The sequence below is a fragment of the Abramis brama genome (genome assembly GCF_963993115.1).
Source record: "Abramis brama genome assembly, chromosome: 20".
NCBI classification, from domain to species: domain Eukaryota; kingdom Metazoa; phylum Chordata; class Actinopteri; order Cypriniformes; family Leuciscidae; genus Abramis; species Abramis brama.
Window position 1 is genome coordinate 1,823,610 of NC_139982.1, and position 20,532 is coordinate 1,844,141.

Here is a 20,532-nt window from a genome sequence, read left to right on the forward strand (position 1 = left end):
TAGTGTGTTATGTGTGTGCCAGATTAAATGTGTTTTTAATCTAGATTTAAACTGACAGAGTGTGTCTGCTTCCCGAACAAGACTTGATTTCGATATTCTATCAAGTGTTTGATAATAAAATTTGATAATTTTGTCATGTATGTTGGAAAAGCCTGGAAAGATTGATAAATTAATATAACTTGTGTTATTTGTCACACACACTGACATGCTATTGGTTTGTACCCTGGGTTATCCCAATACAATATATGATAATTATTATGGATAATTATCACTAACCCTATCCCCACATTTGATGTTTTGGAGTCTCTACTCATGATCCGATGACTTGAGTCATGTGTTCGAATAAAAAGAGTTTGAATATTCCAAGAACATCTAGGTTAAAATACAGTAGTCGACAGTATATTTCCATTAAATAAATGACATAACTTTATTTAAATACCCAGGTGCTTTTTTCTGGTGGCTGGAAAAAAAGTTTCATGCTAAAAAAAGACAAGAAAGAATGTTATACAGTTATCATGTGAATAGGTGATCTAAAATAACCGCCCCACTTTATAGTCTATTAAGTGTCTTTAACTATGTAATTACATTTAAATTGATAATTTGCTACAATGCACTTGTTGTGTACATGCATGCTTTTGCATTGTACTTATATTTTAAAAATACCTGCATGAAATTATATCTGTAATTACATCTATGACACGGTGAACCCCTTAAACCCACACATACAGTAAACCTGTGCTAATATTACCTGTATCATCCTCAGTGACAGTGTGTTTATAGTACAACATCAACACAATACATTTAACTTAATTATTTGTTTGTAGGCTAAGTACATAATATAAGTGTGACTTTCTCTAGTAGGCTACTTCGTTTATGGTCCAGTAAAGTAATGTTATTTTAAAGAGAAAAGTCAGGAAAATACTGTAGATATTTGCGAGTATGTGATGTCTGTAGATGTGAAGGAGTTTGTCCTTGTCGAGACCCCGCTCTCCTCGGCCATGTCTCCGTGTCTCCGCCTTTCTGCTGCTCCACTCCAGCATGTTTCTCCTCCTCCCTTCTTCCACAGTGATTCAGGACTGTCCCGACAACACGAGCACACACACGGACACACAGCACACACTGAAGGCTTTACGCGTTAGATCCAGCGAGCTGCTGCCCCGCTGCGGGCCGGTCCGTCGGGGAACGATGTGGGTTTGGTACTTTCTGCTCGGCTCGGGCTCGGGTTCGGGAACGGGCTCGGGATCAGTCGGTGAGTCGCTACGCCAGGCTTCATCCATTGTTTCTCTGAATGTCCTCCTGTAGCGCCATTAGTACAGCAGTTGTTGTAGTGTTTCAGCAGAGCTCAGGCATCGCAGCTGTTGCATTCTCTTACAAACGCACTTTATGTGGCAGCTTGCAACTTTTTAAACATTAAGTAACGGGTTAGTGAAGCCGGCATCAATGTGCACGCGCTGCTCGCTCCCGGGGACTTGTTTTCCTTTTAAACGGTTCGTTATGTGAACCAGAGAGACTTTGTGATTCACTGAGTGTACGCAAGAGTTGATATGCGTAGAGTAATGAGCTCGTGCAGCTAAAACATTTATAAACAAAACAGTTTTAGTGTTTATTTGCTTGAAGCTCGTCAAATAGGCTTTATGAATCTCTTCAGTGACAATCCTGCCGTATTCATCAACATCACACGGTCATGACGTTTCAGGAATAATGTTCAAAGCAGCCCTAATGAGATCGAGTGTGTGGAGCACATAATGGAGTGTGTGTCTCTGCTGAAGGTCACCTGAACACCATTGGCCAGATAAACAATAACCTTTTCAAACCTACTGACTGTTTAGACTAATCAAATAGACTAAAATAAGTTTTTTGATAACACAGCATTGAGTTAAATATGTTGCAAACATCACCAGCTTCTTGTGCCTAAACTATCAAGCAACATGAATTAGAATGGTTTTATTGGAGTGGATGTCGTTTAGTGGTCTGACAGATCCAGATCAGCTTTATGTTTGAAATATTTTGGCATGTTACGACTTTGTACTCTTTTCTTCTCAAAGTTGCTGTGTGTTCAGTTGGACAGCCGTATCGTGAAAGAGATTTCTGAGACGAGCTTTCCAACCCGATCTCCTGGCACTGCGTATCTGTAGTTCCTGCTTTCATGACAGTCTCTTTATATGCTAACATTACCTTTTACATGCATGATTTCTCAGTTCACAACACATATTACATGCATGCAGTATCCAGTTACATTTCATTAATCGATTAGCAGGAAGTGGCGGAAATTTTAAACTCCACTGAGACAACACAAATGAACCAAATGGATTTTAAATCAATAATGTAAGAGGAATTATTGTTATTATTTCATATTTATTTGTCAGGGACTATGCATAAAAAACTATTATCTCACAAGAGAAGAGATGCTTTGCTACAGATTTACTTGCTAATTTCCTTCTGCAGTCCCCGGACAAGTAAATAATGCAAATAAAATTACAGAAATACATGAAAATACATGTACACAGTGCCATATCTAGGCATGTGCTTATTACAATTACATTGAGGATTATATATATATATATATATATATATATCAATTATTATTATTATTATTTCAGTCTAATGCTAAAACTCAGTAAGACAATAACTATCTAAATGAACGCAATTTTAAATATTGGGCAGAAACCTTATATTTCCATATTTCGTCATTTTTTCCCCAAAATCATTAGTATTGTTAACCCTTTACTTCTGTCTGCGGGTTTTGCAAATATTTAACCAATGAGACGTTTAAAAAGAGCTCCATTTGGTCATCAAATTAGCTATGTTTCCATCCACCTATTTTTATGCACACTTTGGTATATTGCATAAATAACTGCTGGATGGAAACGGCAATATGCACATGAATTAAAAAAATGTGCATAAAAAAAAACACGTATGCTTGTTTGAGTTGGAGAAACTACTACATCGCATAAACTACGATGGAAACACTTGCTGAATAAATTCTTCGATGCACTTCAAAAAAGTCATGTGACTTTGGGACGAATGGACAGCATAACTGGATAATCTAATGCTATAACTCACACTCTTTAGAATTATTTAATCTCGGCATCTTTAATAGTTAAAATTTTTAAATGAAGTAAAAAATCTTAAAATGAGTTCCACAGCAAGATTTACCTTGTGTGCACAGATGTTAGCCAATAGCAGTGGGCGTTTGCATTGAAGTGTTAAAGGAGACACCTTTTAATCAGCGTGTACATCAGAGAGATAAAATCATGGTAGAAAATGGCATGCTCTAAATTATGACAGTTTTTGCTGTAAAAAAATACTAGTAGCATTACAAGTGTGCATCTCAGGAAACATGATCAAATTAAAACATGCAGTTTATGATCCCTTTTAGAAACGATTCCCTTTAACGATTATTATTGGACAGACTTAACAACTTTCCAATGGTAAGTTTTAAAAACAGTGCAACCTTAGCTGATAAGTTAGTACATAGCTATTTACCACAGTGAAAGCTACTGGTTATGGGATAAATCTACAGGTTATTTTAAATGTCATTAATGTAATCATTGTGATAATGTTGTGACAGGAAAAAGATGTAAAAACTTCTAGATGTAAAAACAAATAGGATCTATTTGTTTTATGAACTGTTAAACCACCCATGTTCTTTATAGATTGAAGTGCAAGGTTTTTTTTATATTGGTAGAGCAAAAAAAGATGATTTCTTGATTAATTGGCTAAACACAAATATGCCATGAGGGGTAATGAAATCTAAGGAGAGATGGATTACTGTAATGCATTCATTTAAAATGTTTAGCCATAGGAGTTTTCAAGATATCAATCAAATATTACAATTAGGAAAGGAAAAAGAGCAAAAACTTAACCAAAGAGAGACTTTTTGGATTTATAAACTTAAGGCTAATAAATATCCAGGATTGAATGAGGACTTAGACTTTTTTAGGTGTTTTTGTTTTTGAGTATGATTTACATCTGGTGAATGTTTAATACCATAGGAAATGTTAGTCACATGACAGCTGTTAACTTATCATGTGCCTTAAAGGTCCCATGACATGCTACTTTTTGTAGGCTTTAATATAGGCCTTAGTGGTCCCTAGTACTGTATCTGAAATCTCTTTCCAAAAATTCAGCCTCGGTGCAGAATTATAGCCACTACAAGCCAGTCCCAGAATGAGCTTCCTTCAGACGGGCCGTTTCGGTGTCTGTAGCTTTAAATGCTAATGAGGAGGAGAAAGGTGTTGCAAGATGAAGGGTGGGTGTGGCCTTGACCATCTTGCAGCAATGGTACCATGCATGCTTACATTGGATATATTGCAATGGCATGAAGACACACAGTCGTTCAAGCATTTCAGTTTGACCCAGAATCTGATCTGGAGATGGAGAAGCAACGGATGAAGAAGTTGCAACTCAGCGGCTCCAGCAGGACGTTTCTGAATGGTTAGTTTAAAATATTGTGTCTGGATACGGTACTTTATTCGGATGGTTTACAGTTATTATCATGTAGCTAACGCTAACCTACTGTTGCCTTTTCATTAGAGATCTGTAACGTCTGTAATTTATCTTGTTACAATTACATCAAGCTCTGCGATCTTGAAATGCGGATATCGCGCGCGCCATATAACCAACAGGAAAACGGTTATCCAAATAACAAAGAAGTGTACAACACTCGCGTTACAGTGTGTGTATTCACACACATACTTGATGCTGTCTACCTTTACATTAGCGCAAGTAGTGTTGTCACGGTACCAAAATTTCAGTATTCGGTACCGATACCAGTGAAAATCCACGGTTCTCGGTACCAATTTCGGTACCAAAGCTTAATTTAGATTAAATTTACATAATTATATTAAAGTGTATATCACAGTTACAAAGATGGAAACTGTAGTATTAAAAACACTTTACAATAAGATTCCATTTGTTAGATAACATTAGATAAAATGACCTAACAAAAAAACAATAGTTATATACTGTCGCAATTATTCTCCTTTAGGGGTTAATTTAAAAATACATTTTTAAAATCAAAAGTTAACATTATTTCTGTTAACATTATTTAATGCACAATGAATGAAGTGAACAAACATGACCAATCAAGTGTTTGTATTAAATAACATTCACAAACATTAATTAATGTTGTAAAAATATATTGTTCACTCATGTTTTATTTGACTTGACTATACTTTTATTTAATCCAAAACTGTATTCATATTTAACTTTAAAAGGGCTTTTTAAACCTGCTAAGAGTTATCCAGCCAAGAATAAGAGTAGAACTGCTTTTCTGACGGACTGATATTAATGACGGCTTTTTATTTCTCATCTCCATAAATATATCTAGTAGTAAAGCTAATGCAAGGGCTAGAAATCAATTAATAGGCCTATGTCACACTTCCTCGTCGTCATGGAGAGCGCAGTTCGCACAAGCGTTTGTACTCCTGTGGCGTCTGTCGTTGCTATGCATCCATGAACGCACATGGAAAAGCGAGCGCGCCAGCTCTGTATTGACCCTTCGGTGTTCATTTGTACATCCAATTATTGAGCAATTATTATGCTTCGCTCACTCAAAAGCCATCATCTCTCGTGGACAAACTAAAATCGCGCGCGCGCATTCCTACTTCCTAGCTCATTTTCTCATGGGCGGAAAATATTCTCTGGGTGGGCAAAGCAGAGAAAGGGGAGGTAACATTTCTCCTTATAACATCATTCCATTTTCTCAATGGCAGAGAAAGATAGCAAAAGCTCGATTTACACCGATTAAAATTTCTAGAAACTTGGGGACCATATACAGGCTAGGGGAACTCATATTAATGTTAAAAAACCTCAGAAAATTAAAATTTCATGTCATGGGACCTTTAACCCTCTGGGGACCACAAACGCGCCGGCGCGTTTTGCTCGTTTTTTTTTTTTAGCACTGAAAATAAACACTAAATGCTCTGTTAATTTTGATCTTTCATTTTCGTGTAATACATCAATCGATCCTGTTCAGTTTCTATTTTTTTTCTGTATACTCACAATAAAAATAAAGTGTTTTGCTTTTTGACAAATAAAGAAAAATTAACATGATGCGATTTCTGCCTTCTCTCTGTCAGTAAACTCCCATTTGAAACGCGTTCGAAAATGATCTATAACTCCGCGAAAATTCAGTCAAACAGGCAAACAGACCCACGGGCATAAAGCTTGAGATCGCATCTTTTAAATGAAGTCATTTATATAAAAAACAAATATTCTCAGCTTCTGTAATCTGTATAAAAAGAGAGCGACTCCTGTCGAGCTCATTACGAGCTAATTCACAGTAATGTGACCACTCCCCGGAGAGCGCGTGCTATTCAAACGCAAATTCTGAGAACTATTTCATAGCTGTGAAACGCCCACATCAGCTGTAAACAAAGCGCGTCGCGACTCCTCGCGAGTGAGACATTATAGCCTACCTTATGGAGAAAAGATTCCTCAGAACAGTGCTGATGAGGAGCAATATCTCCTGAAATGAGGAGCAGATTCCGCTGAGGAGTGAGGTAGGCTGTTTTCTTTTCTCACGTGTGGAATAACGTTATGGAATAACGTTAGTGTAGGCCTATGTAAACCGCAAAAAGCATATTATTTCCACCTGTGGTAAGTTTGTTGTGTTACCCTCTCCTGAGGAACGCCTTTGCTGAATCGCGTATGATAATTATTTTAACTTTTGTATCTAGTCATGAGACAAAGGCGCTTTAATGGAAAAGAGTGCCATGGAGAACCCAGTGATGAACCCTCGACCATAGAGCACCTTTACTTCACATTTCCAATTTCAATAAATCTCTCTATCATGTGCTGTCTTGTTGTTGACTCTGATGAGTTTATGCTCTGGAAACTTCAGCTGCTCCTGTGCTTTAGGAGAATGCAGGTATTTACATGATGACATTGCAATATTATCTTATAGATATGTTATTTTATATAATAATTTAATGTGAATAATATATTACTTTATATAAATATTTTGTTATATTTATTATATTTTAGTTGACTGCATATAAGCTGTACAGCTTTGCTTATTATTATTCCTTTTTATATTTTTAAACATACTAACAAATACAATATTTCACTTAAATTGCATTTCATATGAAGCTGCCAAATTACTGACCAATGAAGCCTGTGTCTAAAACACGGAAGCCTCTTCCACTTGTGAATCTGTAGTCCTGCTGTTGGTCCTGTCCATGATAGTGGGATGTTTGCAAACAGTGACCTTGCAGTGTTCGAGTGTCGTCGATGAAATGACCTGTCAAGGAGAGGTATGGCTCGGATGTTCTGCTGGACCATAAATCAGTTGTGGCAAAATGTGAAACCTTCCATGGTTAATTCGCCAGAGTTTGGTGACATGAATCATACAATTTATGCAGAGCCGTTTGACTGAAAAAGTTCTGTCCAGGCAGTGTTTCTTGGGTCTAAAGTATTCAAAAGATGCTTGAAACTCTCTCTCTCGACCTCTTGAACTGGAACCATGTCTTTTGTGATGCAATTGGTGACAGCTTTATGTCGTAAGACACTTTTTTGCCTAAGTTTGCTGTGTGTTTTTGTGAGGTTACCCTGGATGTACAGGTGACTCCAGAAGCTTTTCAAATTTGTCATATTGTGCAATTCGCCGCATTGATCGTAAGCTGCCTGATATGGAAGAGACTGAGTTAGCATTGCTTCTCACATCGCTGCATTATTGACATGGACTCACTGAAGTTATACTCATGTGACTGACTCAAGAACAAGTTCAGATGAGATCTGCACTCCAAAGATATCAAGAGAAGATCAAGCATCTACGTCACAGCTGGCCATAATATACTTCTGATTTCGACTCGGCTTATGCGATCATATTGTCAATGTGCGTTACTTATCTGTTGTCATTGGCAATTTGCTTGTTGCATCTTCGGAACACAAATTAAGATATTTTTGATTAAATCTGAGAGCTGGCGAGAAATGAGAAGATGACGCTCACGATCATTTGATGGGAAAGTGTGAAAGGTAAGGTAGTTTTGGGCGATATGCTCCATTTTCATATCGTCCTATCGTCAGCCTGTGAGATCGGCGATACACGATATTATCGTGAGGGGGGCGGGGCTTACTTATTTGATTATTAACTTGCTTATTTACTCGTTAATTTGCTTGTTTTATTAGTTCGTTTTATATATGAGAATTGTTTTCTATTTTGCTAGCAAAGGTGGAGTGTTTATTAATAGGCTAAATCAGGTTATTTCCCGGTATAGTGAGGTAAAAAAAGATCCTATAATCATTCTTGTATCTGACTCAGAGTATTTCAACATGTCAGCGGGAAATTTACGGACACACATTATCCTCATGCCGTTACAGATGCAGCATTTTGACTGTACTTCTGCACGAGATGGGAACACGTTTTAATAATTTCTTAGGTCAAGAAAGACTCGGAGTTTGTGATACATGTCTTCCTACCAGTGCTCTCTCTGTCTGGATGCACTTCACATATCGCACTTCAATAAGCCCAGAGAACGTGGACTGAGCTTTCGCTGCATTAACGGCACGTTCTCTCAGAGACGACGATGGATATAACGGTATAGCAACTATCTTAATTTACTGGCTTAATATTTCTCTTGTGGACTTACATTAGACAGTAAAACAATTAGAAGAATATTACTTGTTAAAGTGTTTGAAGTTGCTTTTGATTTTCACAGATGGCAGAGTTGTGCTGCGTTCGTGAACTAAAGACTGTTATTAGGCCTATATAATTTTAGTGATATTATTATCATTAATATTTTGTAATTGTATTGTTTTTAGTGTTATTAGTGTCATTAAATGTTTTGTTAATGTGCTATGGAAACAAAATACTGACCAACAACGATGCCGTCTTCATCTTGGCTCTGTATAAGAATGATGCGTCTGTTAAAACAAGTACTCTTTACAATTTGTGAATGGATCTCATACGCGCGTCGGTGATGTCGCAAGTGTGGTTATGTGGTGATGTCGTTATGAATTTAGGCAAGGCAAATTAATTGTAGTTCCTAATTTAATAACAATACTAGCTTTATAATAATAATAATAATGATTTAATACATTAATGGGAAAACGAGCTAATTATCGTATTGATATCGTCAAAGGCATCTGCCAGCAGCGATATCTCTGACTATCGTCGATACACGATACTATCGTCTATCGGCACAACCCTAAGGTAAGCCATTCATTTTGCGACATTGGTAAGGCACTTTTACGTTTTCTCATTGGTTTCTCACGATTCGGACATCCAGGAAGTGCACACTTTAGAGCCATTGTAAACACTACATCGAGACCCATCTGTGTCATCTTCTCAGTTCTCGCGCATGCGTCTCGTGACGCGTCACGTCAGAGGCACACACAGAAGAAAATGAATAGTTGAATAAAGTAGTTATTTTATTTTTCGCACAAAAAGTATTCTCGTCGCTTGATAAATTTGAGCCACTGTAAGTCACTTGAACTATTTTAACAATGTTTTTACTAACTTTTATGGACCGGCAGAATGAAATTGCCTAGAAGCCTATGAAGGAGTGAGACAGCTCTCAGATTTCATCAAAAATATCTTCATTTGTGTTCCGAAGATGAACGAAAGTCTTACGGGGTTGGAACAACATGAGGCAGAGTAATTACTGACAGAATTTTCATTTTTGGGTGAACTAACCCTTTAACTTATGATTCTGTTTGGGTATCAGACATGCTTGTTCCATCTAGTTGTTATTGGAAACATGCTTGTTCTAAAAGCTTTATTTGCTATTGGAAACAAGCTTGTTCTTAAGGCTATGTAGTTGTTATGGAAGGCAAATGTTATCAAATATACTTGTTTCTTTAGGCCTCTAGTGGTATACTATTATATTTCATAATATACTAGTTCGTACTAAAACCACTTTATTTGGGTACCAGCAACGCTTATCTTAAAGCTGTTGTTTAAAACTTTATGCTCTTTATGCTATCCGATTATGTTGCAACATTCTGTGTTGAAGTTAGCAACATACACTCACCTAAAGGATTATTAGGAACACCATACTAATACTGTGTTTGACCCCCTTTCGCCTTCAGAACTGCCTTAATTCTACGTGGCATTGATTCAACAAGTTGCTGAAAGCATTCTTTAGAAATGTTGGCCCATATTGATAGGATAGCATCTTGCAGTTGATGGAGATTTGTGGGATGCACATCCAGGGCACGAAGCTCCCGTTCCACCACATCCCAAAGATGCTCTATTGGGTTGAGATCTGGTGACTGTGGGGGCCATTTTAGTACAGTGAACTCATTGTCATGTTCAAGAAAACAATTTGAAATGATTCGAGCTTTGTGACATGGTGCATTATCCTGCTGGAAGTAGCCATCAGAGGATGGGTACATGGTGGTCATAAAGGGATGGACATGGTCAGAAACAATGCTCAGGTAGGCCGTGGCATCTAAACGATGCCCAATTGGCACTTAGGGGCCTAAAGTGTGCCAAGAAAACATCCCCCACACCATTACACCACCACCACCAGCCTGCACAGTGGTAACAAGGCATGATGGATCCATGTTCTCATTCTGTTTACGCCAAATTCTGACTCTACCATCTGAATGTCTCAACAGAAATCGAGACTCATCAGACCAGGCAACATTTTTCCAGTCTTCAACTGTCCAATTTTGGTGAGCTCATGCAAATTGTAGCCTCTTTTTCCTATTTGTAGTGGAGATGAGTGGTACCCGGTGGGGTCTTCTGCTGTTGTAGCCCATCCGCCTCAAGGTTGTGCGTGTTGTGGCTTCACAAATGCTTTGCTGCATACCTCGGTTGTAACGAGTGGTTATTTCAGTCAAAGTTGCTCTTCTGTCAGCTTGAATCAGTCGGCCCATTCTCCTCTGACCTCTAGCATCAACAAGGCATGTTCGCCCACAGGACTGCCGCATACTGGATGTTTTTCCCTTTTCACACCATTCTTTGTAAACCCTAGAAATGGTTGTGCATGAAAATCCCAGTAACTGAGCAGATTGTGAAATACTCAGACCGGCCCGTCTGGCACCAACAACCATGCCACGCTCAAAATTGCTTAAATCACCTTTCTTTCCCATTCTGACATTCAGTTTGGAGTTCAGGAGATTGTCTTGACCAGGACCACACCCCTAAATGCATTGAAGCAACTGCCATGTGATTGGTTGATTAGATAATTGCATTAATGAGAAATTGAACAGGTGTTCCTAATAATCCTTTAGGTGAGTGTATTTGAGTGTTAAAGGTTATCTAGAGTACATGCTTGTGCTTAAATACACAGTAGTTACGTTTCACTGCAGTGGTCTGTTATTAAACAGTAACAACATCGTAGCTTGATGATCCCGTGAAGGAGTGTGGAATCATGGGAGTCGTCATCTTCACCTCCACAGCCAATGATCATTCATGATATCTGCAATACATTTATGTTGGTTCTGTTCTGTTTACCCTATCACTGCTCTCTTGCCCAGAGTTCTTGCCCAGAACAGAACCATACCGCCAATCCAATCCAATCCAAGTTCAAGAGAGCGAATCAGAGAGAGAGAGAGAATGCCTTGGCTTTTGCTACCATTCAGATTTAAACACTGCACCCTTTTCTGTACCATGAGATTACAACAACCCGAAATACTGAAATAGATCACTGAATAAGTAAATAATATTTGTGTATGACTGTGATGACCCGTGTCTTTAGTGGGGTTTGGTAGGTGGATTACATCGACGACACCTGCTGCTTACTTCCCTTTGGGCCTTTAAAAGAAGCAAGACGGATGGCAGAGGGGGCGGCCTATTTGATAAGTTTACTTTTGTGATTCGTTTGGTTGTTTCGTTTTGCACACACCACTATGCTACAGCACTTCAGGAAATTGTTGAAAAGATGTTGCTCTCTCTCCCAGAGGAAAAAACTGCAGGTATAGATCACTTGGATGGCAAAATTTTTAAAACTGTTGCTAATATCTTGTGCAAGCCTATCAGTCATATTTTTAATAGATCTGTGCTAAGTGGGGTGTTTCCGGAAATTTGGAAGCAGTCTAAAATTATACCTTTAGTGAAAGATGATAGATTAGGTGTCACCGAATCAAATTGTAGACCAATTAACATTCTCCCTATATTGAGCAAAATATTTGAAAAGTTACTTTTTAATCAAATGCTGCAGTACTTTGTATCAAATAATTTGCTCTCCAATTCACAGCAAGCTTATAAGCCAGGACACTCCACTAACACTGCATTGGTACAAATGGTAGACCAGTGGCTAACTTTTATGGATGACAAAAAGCTTGTTGGTGCTGTGCTGCTGGATTTCACAGCAGCTTTTGATGTTATTGACCATGACATTTTACTGTCTAAGCTTAAGTGCTATGGGTTTTCACATCAGTCTGTGTCCTTGATATGCAGTTATCTCTTTGGTAGAAGTCAGCAGGTATTTTTTAATGGGAGCTTTTCTGATTGTAAACAGCTGTCATGTGAATTATTGATACATCTGTGGTAGAGCAGGTGAGTCAGACTAAACTCTTGGGTGTGAAGCTGGATAGTCAGCTCTCTTGGGCTGATCAGATTGACCACATTGTGTCTAAAATGGCCAAAGGCATTGCTTTTTCCCGGAGATGTTCAGTATATTGTCCACCCTCAGTTATGAAAACAGTTGTCCAGTCTTTAGTTCTGTCTCATCTGGGGTACTGCCCAGTAATTTGGTCCAGTGCTGCACAGGGACATCTGAAAAAATTACAAATCGTTCAGAACAGAGCCGCAAGAGTAGCCCTTGGTTGCTCTTTTCGCTCCAGTGTGGATAAAATGCATACCTGTTTGGGCTGGCTAAAGGTGGAGGACAAACTTAATATAAGTCTTCTCTGTTACAGTATATGCACAATGCTCTATTTAAAAACAATCCAAAATCTTTTGTAGATAAATTTTTAGTGGGTATTGTCACGGACATGTTACGCGTCAGGTGAGCTCAGGTGTGTTAGTGGTTCCATCTGCAAGGTCCAATTGTATGACAAGAACAGTTTTAGTTAGATCGTCATCTGCTTGGAATAAATTGGACTTAAGAACAAGGCATATATCCAACATATGTAATTTTAAGAAGACTCTAAAACAGATGACAATTAATAGTATTACACCAGTTAATTTGTGACTGTTATAGGTACTGACATTTTCAAATGCTGTATGTGCGTGAATGTGTATATGTGGATAAATGTATACATGTGGTTATGTTATATGTATGTTATATTTGTGTATTTTAACTGTATACACGTTTCAGCACTTTTATGGGCCCCAGGAAGACTAGCAACCACATTGTGGAAGCTAATGGGGATCCAAATAAATAAACAAATAAACATTACATTCCCATGCATTCATTTAGCATTACACAACATGCCTGTGTCTGGAATCTTGTTTCTAGAATTCGTTTCACCAGTCATATAATCTTCAATATAAAGATTGTAAATATAATCGTCTCTTTTCTTCAGATTGCCAGCTTCTTCCTGGAAATAACTTTACGACAGAGTGCAACATTCCAGGGAACTTTATGTGTGGGAATGGCGAATGTATTCCTGGAGGTTGGCAGTGTGACGGCTTTCCAGACTGCGTCGACAAGAGTGACGAGAAGGGTTGCCGTAAGTCTCACTTTCACTGCACACGGAGCTGGACAATTATGAATGTTTATTCCTGCCTTGGCTCATAAAATCATTGCTTATGCACCAATTACCTCAAAGGGAGTTATGTATAATTAATTGTGATAAATATTGGTATTAGCTATACAAATTAACTGATGTAGCGGAGTTAATATTACAATCAAATAGTCTGCTTGTCCACCGAATGTTCAGTGTAATCGTATATAAAGATTTTTTTTTTCCTGGCCACGGTAATTAACTTTTCTTATTACACAGTGCTCGGAAATGCTTGATTCTGATTGGTCAGATGCAGCATTCTGAGGTCAGTTATTCCCCAATAGTGACTGACATCAATGCAATGCTGTATAATGACCAATCATCCGGATTTTTGAGGCCGGTGCTTCATTCATGTCTCACCGCAGATGCGCAGATGCGCAGTTGCTGCCATCTGTCGCCTGGATTTTAAATTAATTTGGAGGACTTGGAGTAAAATGAAATGAGGATTTTGATAAATAGTAGGTCTCTGGTAATATTGTTGTAGTGTTTGTCTTGTTGCCAGAATGATTGTTTTGTACACAATGGGAATTAATAAATACAACATGCTCATGATTGAACTAAAATGAAAAAAGGAATTAATAAAAAAAAACGTTTTAATTCATGGACACACAATCTTTATTCTGCATGTAGTGCAGTTGTTACTACATTTCCCATCATCCTCCCTGGCCCTCACCTGCATGCATCTGAATTAAAGTCGCCTATTGAATCTCCTTCGTCGTGCGCTTGATCTCAACCACCTCAGCCGTGACAGAATACAAGACCAATATCAGTTTATTTTTTGCAGTGTTTTCTTTCTTTTGTTTTTCTCCATGGACATTCCTGCTGTTGCCCTGCTATGCCTGGAGCAGAAGGACCACTCGCTGGAGTCTTACACCAGGGAATTCATTCACCATCGGCCTCGCAGTGCCTACAAACACCCCTCCACCAAATCCAGAGTCTCATCCCTTCAAGAGCCCCCTTCCAGAGTCTCGTCCCGTCGAGAGCCCCCTTCCAGAGTCTAGTCCCGTCGAGACCACCCTTCCAGAGTCTCACCCCATTGAGACTGCCCTTCCTGAGTTTCTTCACGTCAGTCCTGCTGAGCCTGAGCCTGTTCACGTCATGCCTGCCGAGCCTGAGCCTGAGGGTGCTCACGTCATGTCTGCCGAGCCTGAGCCTGAGGCTGTTCACGTCATGTCTGCCGAGCCTGAGCCTGAGGCTGTTCACGTCATGTCTGCCCAGCCAGAGACTGGTTCACGCCAGGTCAGCCGTGCCTGTGTCTACGGACAAGGTGGCTGCTGCACCTGAAACAGTTCCGGATGATACAGCACTCATGATAGTCGCCACAGCTATTTTGTGTGTTTGGGCAGATGGCCACCGCCACACCTGAGCCCTCGTCTCCGGCCAAGATGGCTGCCGCCATGCCTGAGCCCTTGTCTCCAGCCAAGATGGCTGACGCCATGCCTGAGCCCTCATCTCCAGCCAAGATGTCCGCTGCCTCGCCTCCAGAGCCCTCGGCCAAGATGGCCGCTGCCTCCACCAGGGTCGTCTCCGCCATGGTCACCTGATGGGTCGTCTCTGCCATGGCCGCCTGAAGGGTCGTCTCCGCCAAGGCCGCCTGAAGGTCCGGCTCTGCCCTGGTCCCCCGAGCTGCCGGCTCTGCCCAGGCCGTCTGCTCCGCCCTGGCCACCTGCACAGCCCTGGACTCCCGAGCACCCCGGTTGCACCATCTACGACGCGAGGACGGGCCTACCGGGAGGGGGCACTACATAGGTATATAGGTACCTTCTCCAGAAAACTTCTAGCCTATTTAGAAATTATTTTATTTTAGCTCATTTAGGTCTAGAACATATATAGCCCAATTTTATTGTCAATGCCAATAGTTTAAAGGAGGTGTGTGTGTGTGTGTGTGTTTTGTTCCTGCACATTGCCCAGATTAACGACTTCAGGTCCTCGATTAGTTCAAGTAGGGGTGATTTGTTGTGAAGAGTATTCACTAGGGCCCAGTTTGATGGCTGCAACAGTGGAGAAAGGATTGCTACATTTTGTTTGGATTTGTGTGGGCTAAAACAAACTAATGTGCAACGGCATCAGATAAGGACTCTAGGACAACAGCCAGACACCTCTTAGAAGGTGAAGAGACTACCCCAGTCCCAAGCCCAGGAAGGACAGGACTTCTCATTGGTCCATGTGCAGTTTCTGCCCTTCATTCATCTTGAAACTTATTCCTAAAGTTATAACAATTCTCTGGCCCAGAGGCAGAAGGCATACACATTTCCTAGAAGGTTACGCTAAACCTTCACGTCAAGGTTCCTTCATCTGCGTATTCCAGATTGTTAAGGACATTCTGCGCCTACTTCAGCACCTCATCTGCGTGTTTCAGATTTTAGGACCATGTTGGTGCACCAGGAGATCAGCATCCCACAGAGTTTTGTTTTCAAGGCTGTTGAAACGGATTCTGGCTCCTTTCTCCATAGCATTGTCACCCAGCACAACCAGTGGAAGATGTCGCCGCCATCGGACTGCTCACTCGACCGCGTGGAGCGTAAATACCACTGCCAAACCTCTTTCCAGATACCTTGGTTTTGTTGTATATTATCAGTATATGCTTTTCTAATTTATGTTAGATGTTATAAAGCTGATGCCAGTTAATTAAAATACAAAATCTTTCATTTATTTGTTTGCATAATAAGGTTGTTCATCTTGTTAGTTTCAGAGAAGCAACAGTTTCTTTCCATAAGATAACATACTCTTGTTTATCTTTTTCTTAATATAATTCATTTATTACACTTGTGCCTCCTTTGATAGTACAGGAAGAGGCTTTACAAGTTATCCAATATCTCACAAATCCTTCTGATTTTTCAGCTGACACAAATTCACTCCATTTTACATTATTTTATTTATTCAACAGTCCTGTTCTTTACGGTTAACGTGAATTTAAAGGGAGGAATGAGTCATCAGACACTCTCACATTCAATCTGAGCGACATATGACCAAAACTCACTACATTAATTTGGTGCCACGTGTGAGAATCACTACAGCTGGGAAGAACATCTTGGACACCTCAAAAAGATGTTAAATAGGATAAAGACTGCTGACCTCACAATCTGCACTTGCAAGTATGCCCTGGCCAAAACAGAGACTTAGGACCTATGGTTTGTACCAGGGCTTGCGGTTATCTGACCTCAATTTGGGAAGAACTCTGTGAGGCCCTGAATTGTTATGTGCAATATGTATCAACTACATTCACAGGGGTTCTCAACTCTGGCCCTTGACATCCACTTTCCTGCAGAGTTTAGCTCCAACCTTGAACAAACTCACCTGCCTGTATCTTACTAGTAATACTGAAGTCAGCTTGTTCAGTGCTAGTTTTCACTTCATGATGTATGAAAGAATGAAGCATTTATATAGCACTTTCATATGTACTACTGTGCACCCAAAGCGCTTTACAATCATATCAGGGATGTATTGGACAACAGAGGCCACTAAAACACCTTTGACCATTATGCCTGAACAGGGAAATATGTGACAATTTCACGTGGCGGTGTGCGCGCCATTTTGTGTAACTGTGTGTGGCTCCTGTTCCGAAGAAAGCATTTTTGTACCAAAAGAACAAAAACCAAAACTAGGTTTAAGCGTTATTTTTTATTACAAATGTGGTTAAAATTACATCAAGAAAACAAATATTTAAAGCACAAAAAATAGAAACACTAGAAAACCACAACAACACTGTTAAATTACTTCTGAGTTTGCAGCACTACTGCAATCAGTCCCTTCTGATGACAGAGTTTTGAGTGCATTACTACTTCTCACCGTTGCTTCCTGATGGTTTAAAGGATAATTACTCTGAGTCGCCCCCCTGACGTTTCGAAGAACAGTACAGCGACGAGCGCATCAAGAATAACAGCTTCGTCCATTTGGGGAGGTGTACGCTCGGTCATGCGAAAGTATAAACAAGGCTTCAGATCTATTCCACTTTACTACTAGTTACAGCATGAAATAAACATGAATGAACATCAGAAGGTATGATAAAAAATATAGTATGACTTACTGAAATCTGTATCATGTGATTGCTCAATCAGTGTTTCAACCACGAAAAGACATCAATAAAACAGCTTGTTTGTAATCAAACTCGGTTTCAGACCAGGCAATCGAACCAAGTGTAAAAGCACCTTAAAAGAGCCTTCCAGGACTTTGAGTAAGGAACTTGGTCGTGGCTCCTTTAAAAGTGCATTGAAAAATGGTTACCTACATGGACATGGTTTCATTTCTTGTAACAACTAGAAAGCTACAATATGACAAGCATTTTTCATATTGACATTTATTCTACAAATAATAGTGTTTGGATGCTAGCTTAATTTGCAAATAGTGTAGTACTGTAATATATTCAACATATACTTACGCAAAGCATCGTAAAACACAAAATTGTGAATTAAAGATAGACTCATTCAGGAAAAAAGCTTGCATCTCCAAAATTCTGCACAGGTGTGTAAACAGTCCAAAAAATAATAAATAAATAAATAAATATAAAAAAACATTGGTCCTTGGAAGTTCAAGTTGGAAAAGAGGAAATTTAAAACAACCGATGGTTGTTTGGTGCATGGACACAAAGTGGTTGCTGTTCACTTCCTTGTATGACCTCACAACATGGAGAGGATGAAGCATCAATGGAGTCAATGACAGTAGTGGGAATGACACAGCATGCAAAATTGTGTCTTTTAAAACCTACTGTGTCACATTTCCTAACAATGAACTTGATGACAGACTCAAAAACCACAATCTTCTGAATTGTTCCAAACTGAGGTTCACCATCTGGAGAATGAGACACAAGGAGGGTCATTCCTGGATGATATTCTTTCCACTTCACCCAAGAGGGTATGTACACTTCACTGATGGAGTATGCTCAAATCTGTGGCAGACTTGATCAAATCCCTCAATGGAAGCAAGTGGATTAGTGCAAACAGGACCAAGTTCTTTGTGATGTGTAAATATGTGTTCAGACAAAAGATTGTAACACAGCAACATTTGATGCCTGAAGGCCATTGTTTTGCAAAGGTTTCTGAAGTTGCATGTGACGTGGGCAAGCCTTTTTAAAAAACCATGATTGGCCTCAAAGCGCATGGACCAGTAGTACACCAGAGGGCGCAGTCTCCTTATGGAACCTGGATAATGCAGCATGAAATTATGTTTTGGCTTAAGACGTCGATCAGGGAAGAGTTCTAGGAAAAGGCTGTGGTGCTCATCAATGTCATCAATCTCAGATGTCTGACAAATAATACTGCATCTTCTGTTAAGGCTGGAGAAAAAATATATTCCATACAGGTCAACAAAAGCAGCCAGAGCTCCCAGTATTTGTTTCCCTATGGAATGAGATCTCCTATCATCAAAGGAAGTAGCCTTAACAGGCACCACATTTGTGCTGCTTTCGGCTTCATTGAACTGTCAGGTACTTTTAGATCTTGAGGTCAGATTGTGGATGGCTTGTTGGCACAGTCACAGAAGTCATAATCGTAACTTGTGATTCGGTAATTAACCTGGTCTAAGGTTAATACCTTCTGTTAGATGAGAGAGCCTAATACCAATTTAATTCCATATGCACTTTCTCCTTCAAGGATATCATGCATGACAACTGGTGATACATTTTCTGCCACATGGAAGTATTTCAGGTTGTTTAAAAGTATCTCTCTTTTTAGGCCAGTTTCTGTTGGATTACTTTGCACCAGATCTGAAAGATGGCCATCCTTATTCCTAAGCAATGAAGGATCTTCCATTGTTTGTGTTCGCAGGAACTGTTTCTTCACATGGCACCAGCGACAAACACTGTTCCAAGAGAATCTCTCTGCATAGCCAAGGATTGAATTTAGATCCAAATTATCCCCACAAATTTGGGCAACCCAAACCTTTAATGTGCCTTTAAAGTGAGCCATGTCTACTTCCATTTGTTTCCAAGTCATTGATATCATCAACAACTGACTTCAGGACAGCACCTATACCATATGTTTTGGCATCATCTACCTAATACACTGCCAAAAGAAAGTGAGAGTCCAGACTTGGAAGGCAATCTGGAGGAAGGCATTTAACAGTGAAATAGATGAATCCCAACTTGTGGGGTCTTGGAGCCTAGTGGATTAACCATTTCACAGTCGTCATTATACAACAGAAGAGGAACAGAGGGCTGAGTGGGAAAAACAGAACTTGTTTTCAACACAGTGGTGTCATCCAGACTGTTTGAGTCACTAAGCTTCTTTTTCCACTCCATTATCTTCTCCATCGTTCCTGGACTCTCAAGAATGAGTTTCAGAAGTGGACGTAAAGGAATCCTTTACACCTGCCACCTGCAACCTGTTTTACAGTCCCTGTCTGTGAGTCCCTTTGTTGGGTGTATGAGACACCAGGGAGAGGCTGCTCCACTGGCTGAACTAGGTACCCAGCTTGAACAAAGTATTTCATCTTCTTGTTTTCAGTATCCAGGCATTGAAAAGGTTTAGCTGCATTTGCAAATTGCTGATTCAGCTGTTGGCCTCCAGGAGTCTCAGTTTGGCCATTCCTTTGTAAGAAAGACATGGTCTGTCTTTGTAAAGCACCAACAATATCATAGACCAGACAAGATGTTTGCTGAACTACAAAGTTGACAGTAGATAGGTTCATAAATGATTTTGTGCTCAACTTTGATAGAAACAAGGCCACTCTGTCTGTGATAGTGTTCTGCTCTAACTCATCCCATTCCATATCATCAGCAACATTATCTTCCTCCTCTAGAGGCTGACTGTGAGAAGTCAGAGGTCTGCTTTCAGACCTAAATGTCAATATCTCAGGCAAGTGTGTTGACTGGCTGGATTCTTCCGTCTCAGCCTCTACATGACGCAGATGTTGCTTAAATTATCTGCTGTAATTAAATTTCCTAGGACACCCGGCTTGGCCACACTCAAAATA

At 39.7% G+C, this 20,532-nt stretch overlaps 1 protein-coding gene across 1 annotated transcript in view; it reads left to right on the plus strand.

Moving 5' to 3' along the window:
• The first annotated feature begins 945 nt into the window (after positions 1 to 945).
• Positions 946 to 20,532, plus strand: part of ldlrad3 (low density lipoprotein receptor class A domain containing 3) — a 34,048-nt gene continuing 14,461 nt past the window's right edge. The window contains exons 1-2 of the mRNA XM_084094460.1: positions 946 to 1,249; positions 13,423 to 13,569. Of these exons, the coding sequence (XP_083950586.1) occupies positions 1,039 to 1,249; positions 13,423 to 13,569 (358 nt within the window). The 5' untranslated portion in view covers positions 946 to 1,038. The remainder of the gene's footprint in view (positions 1,250 to 13,422; positions 13,570 to 20,532) is intronic.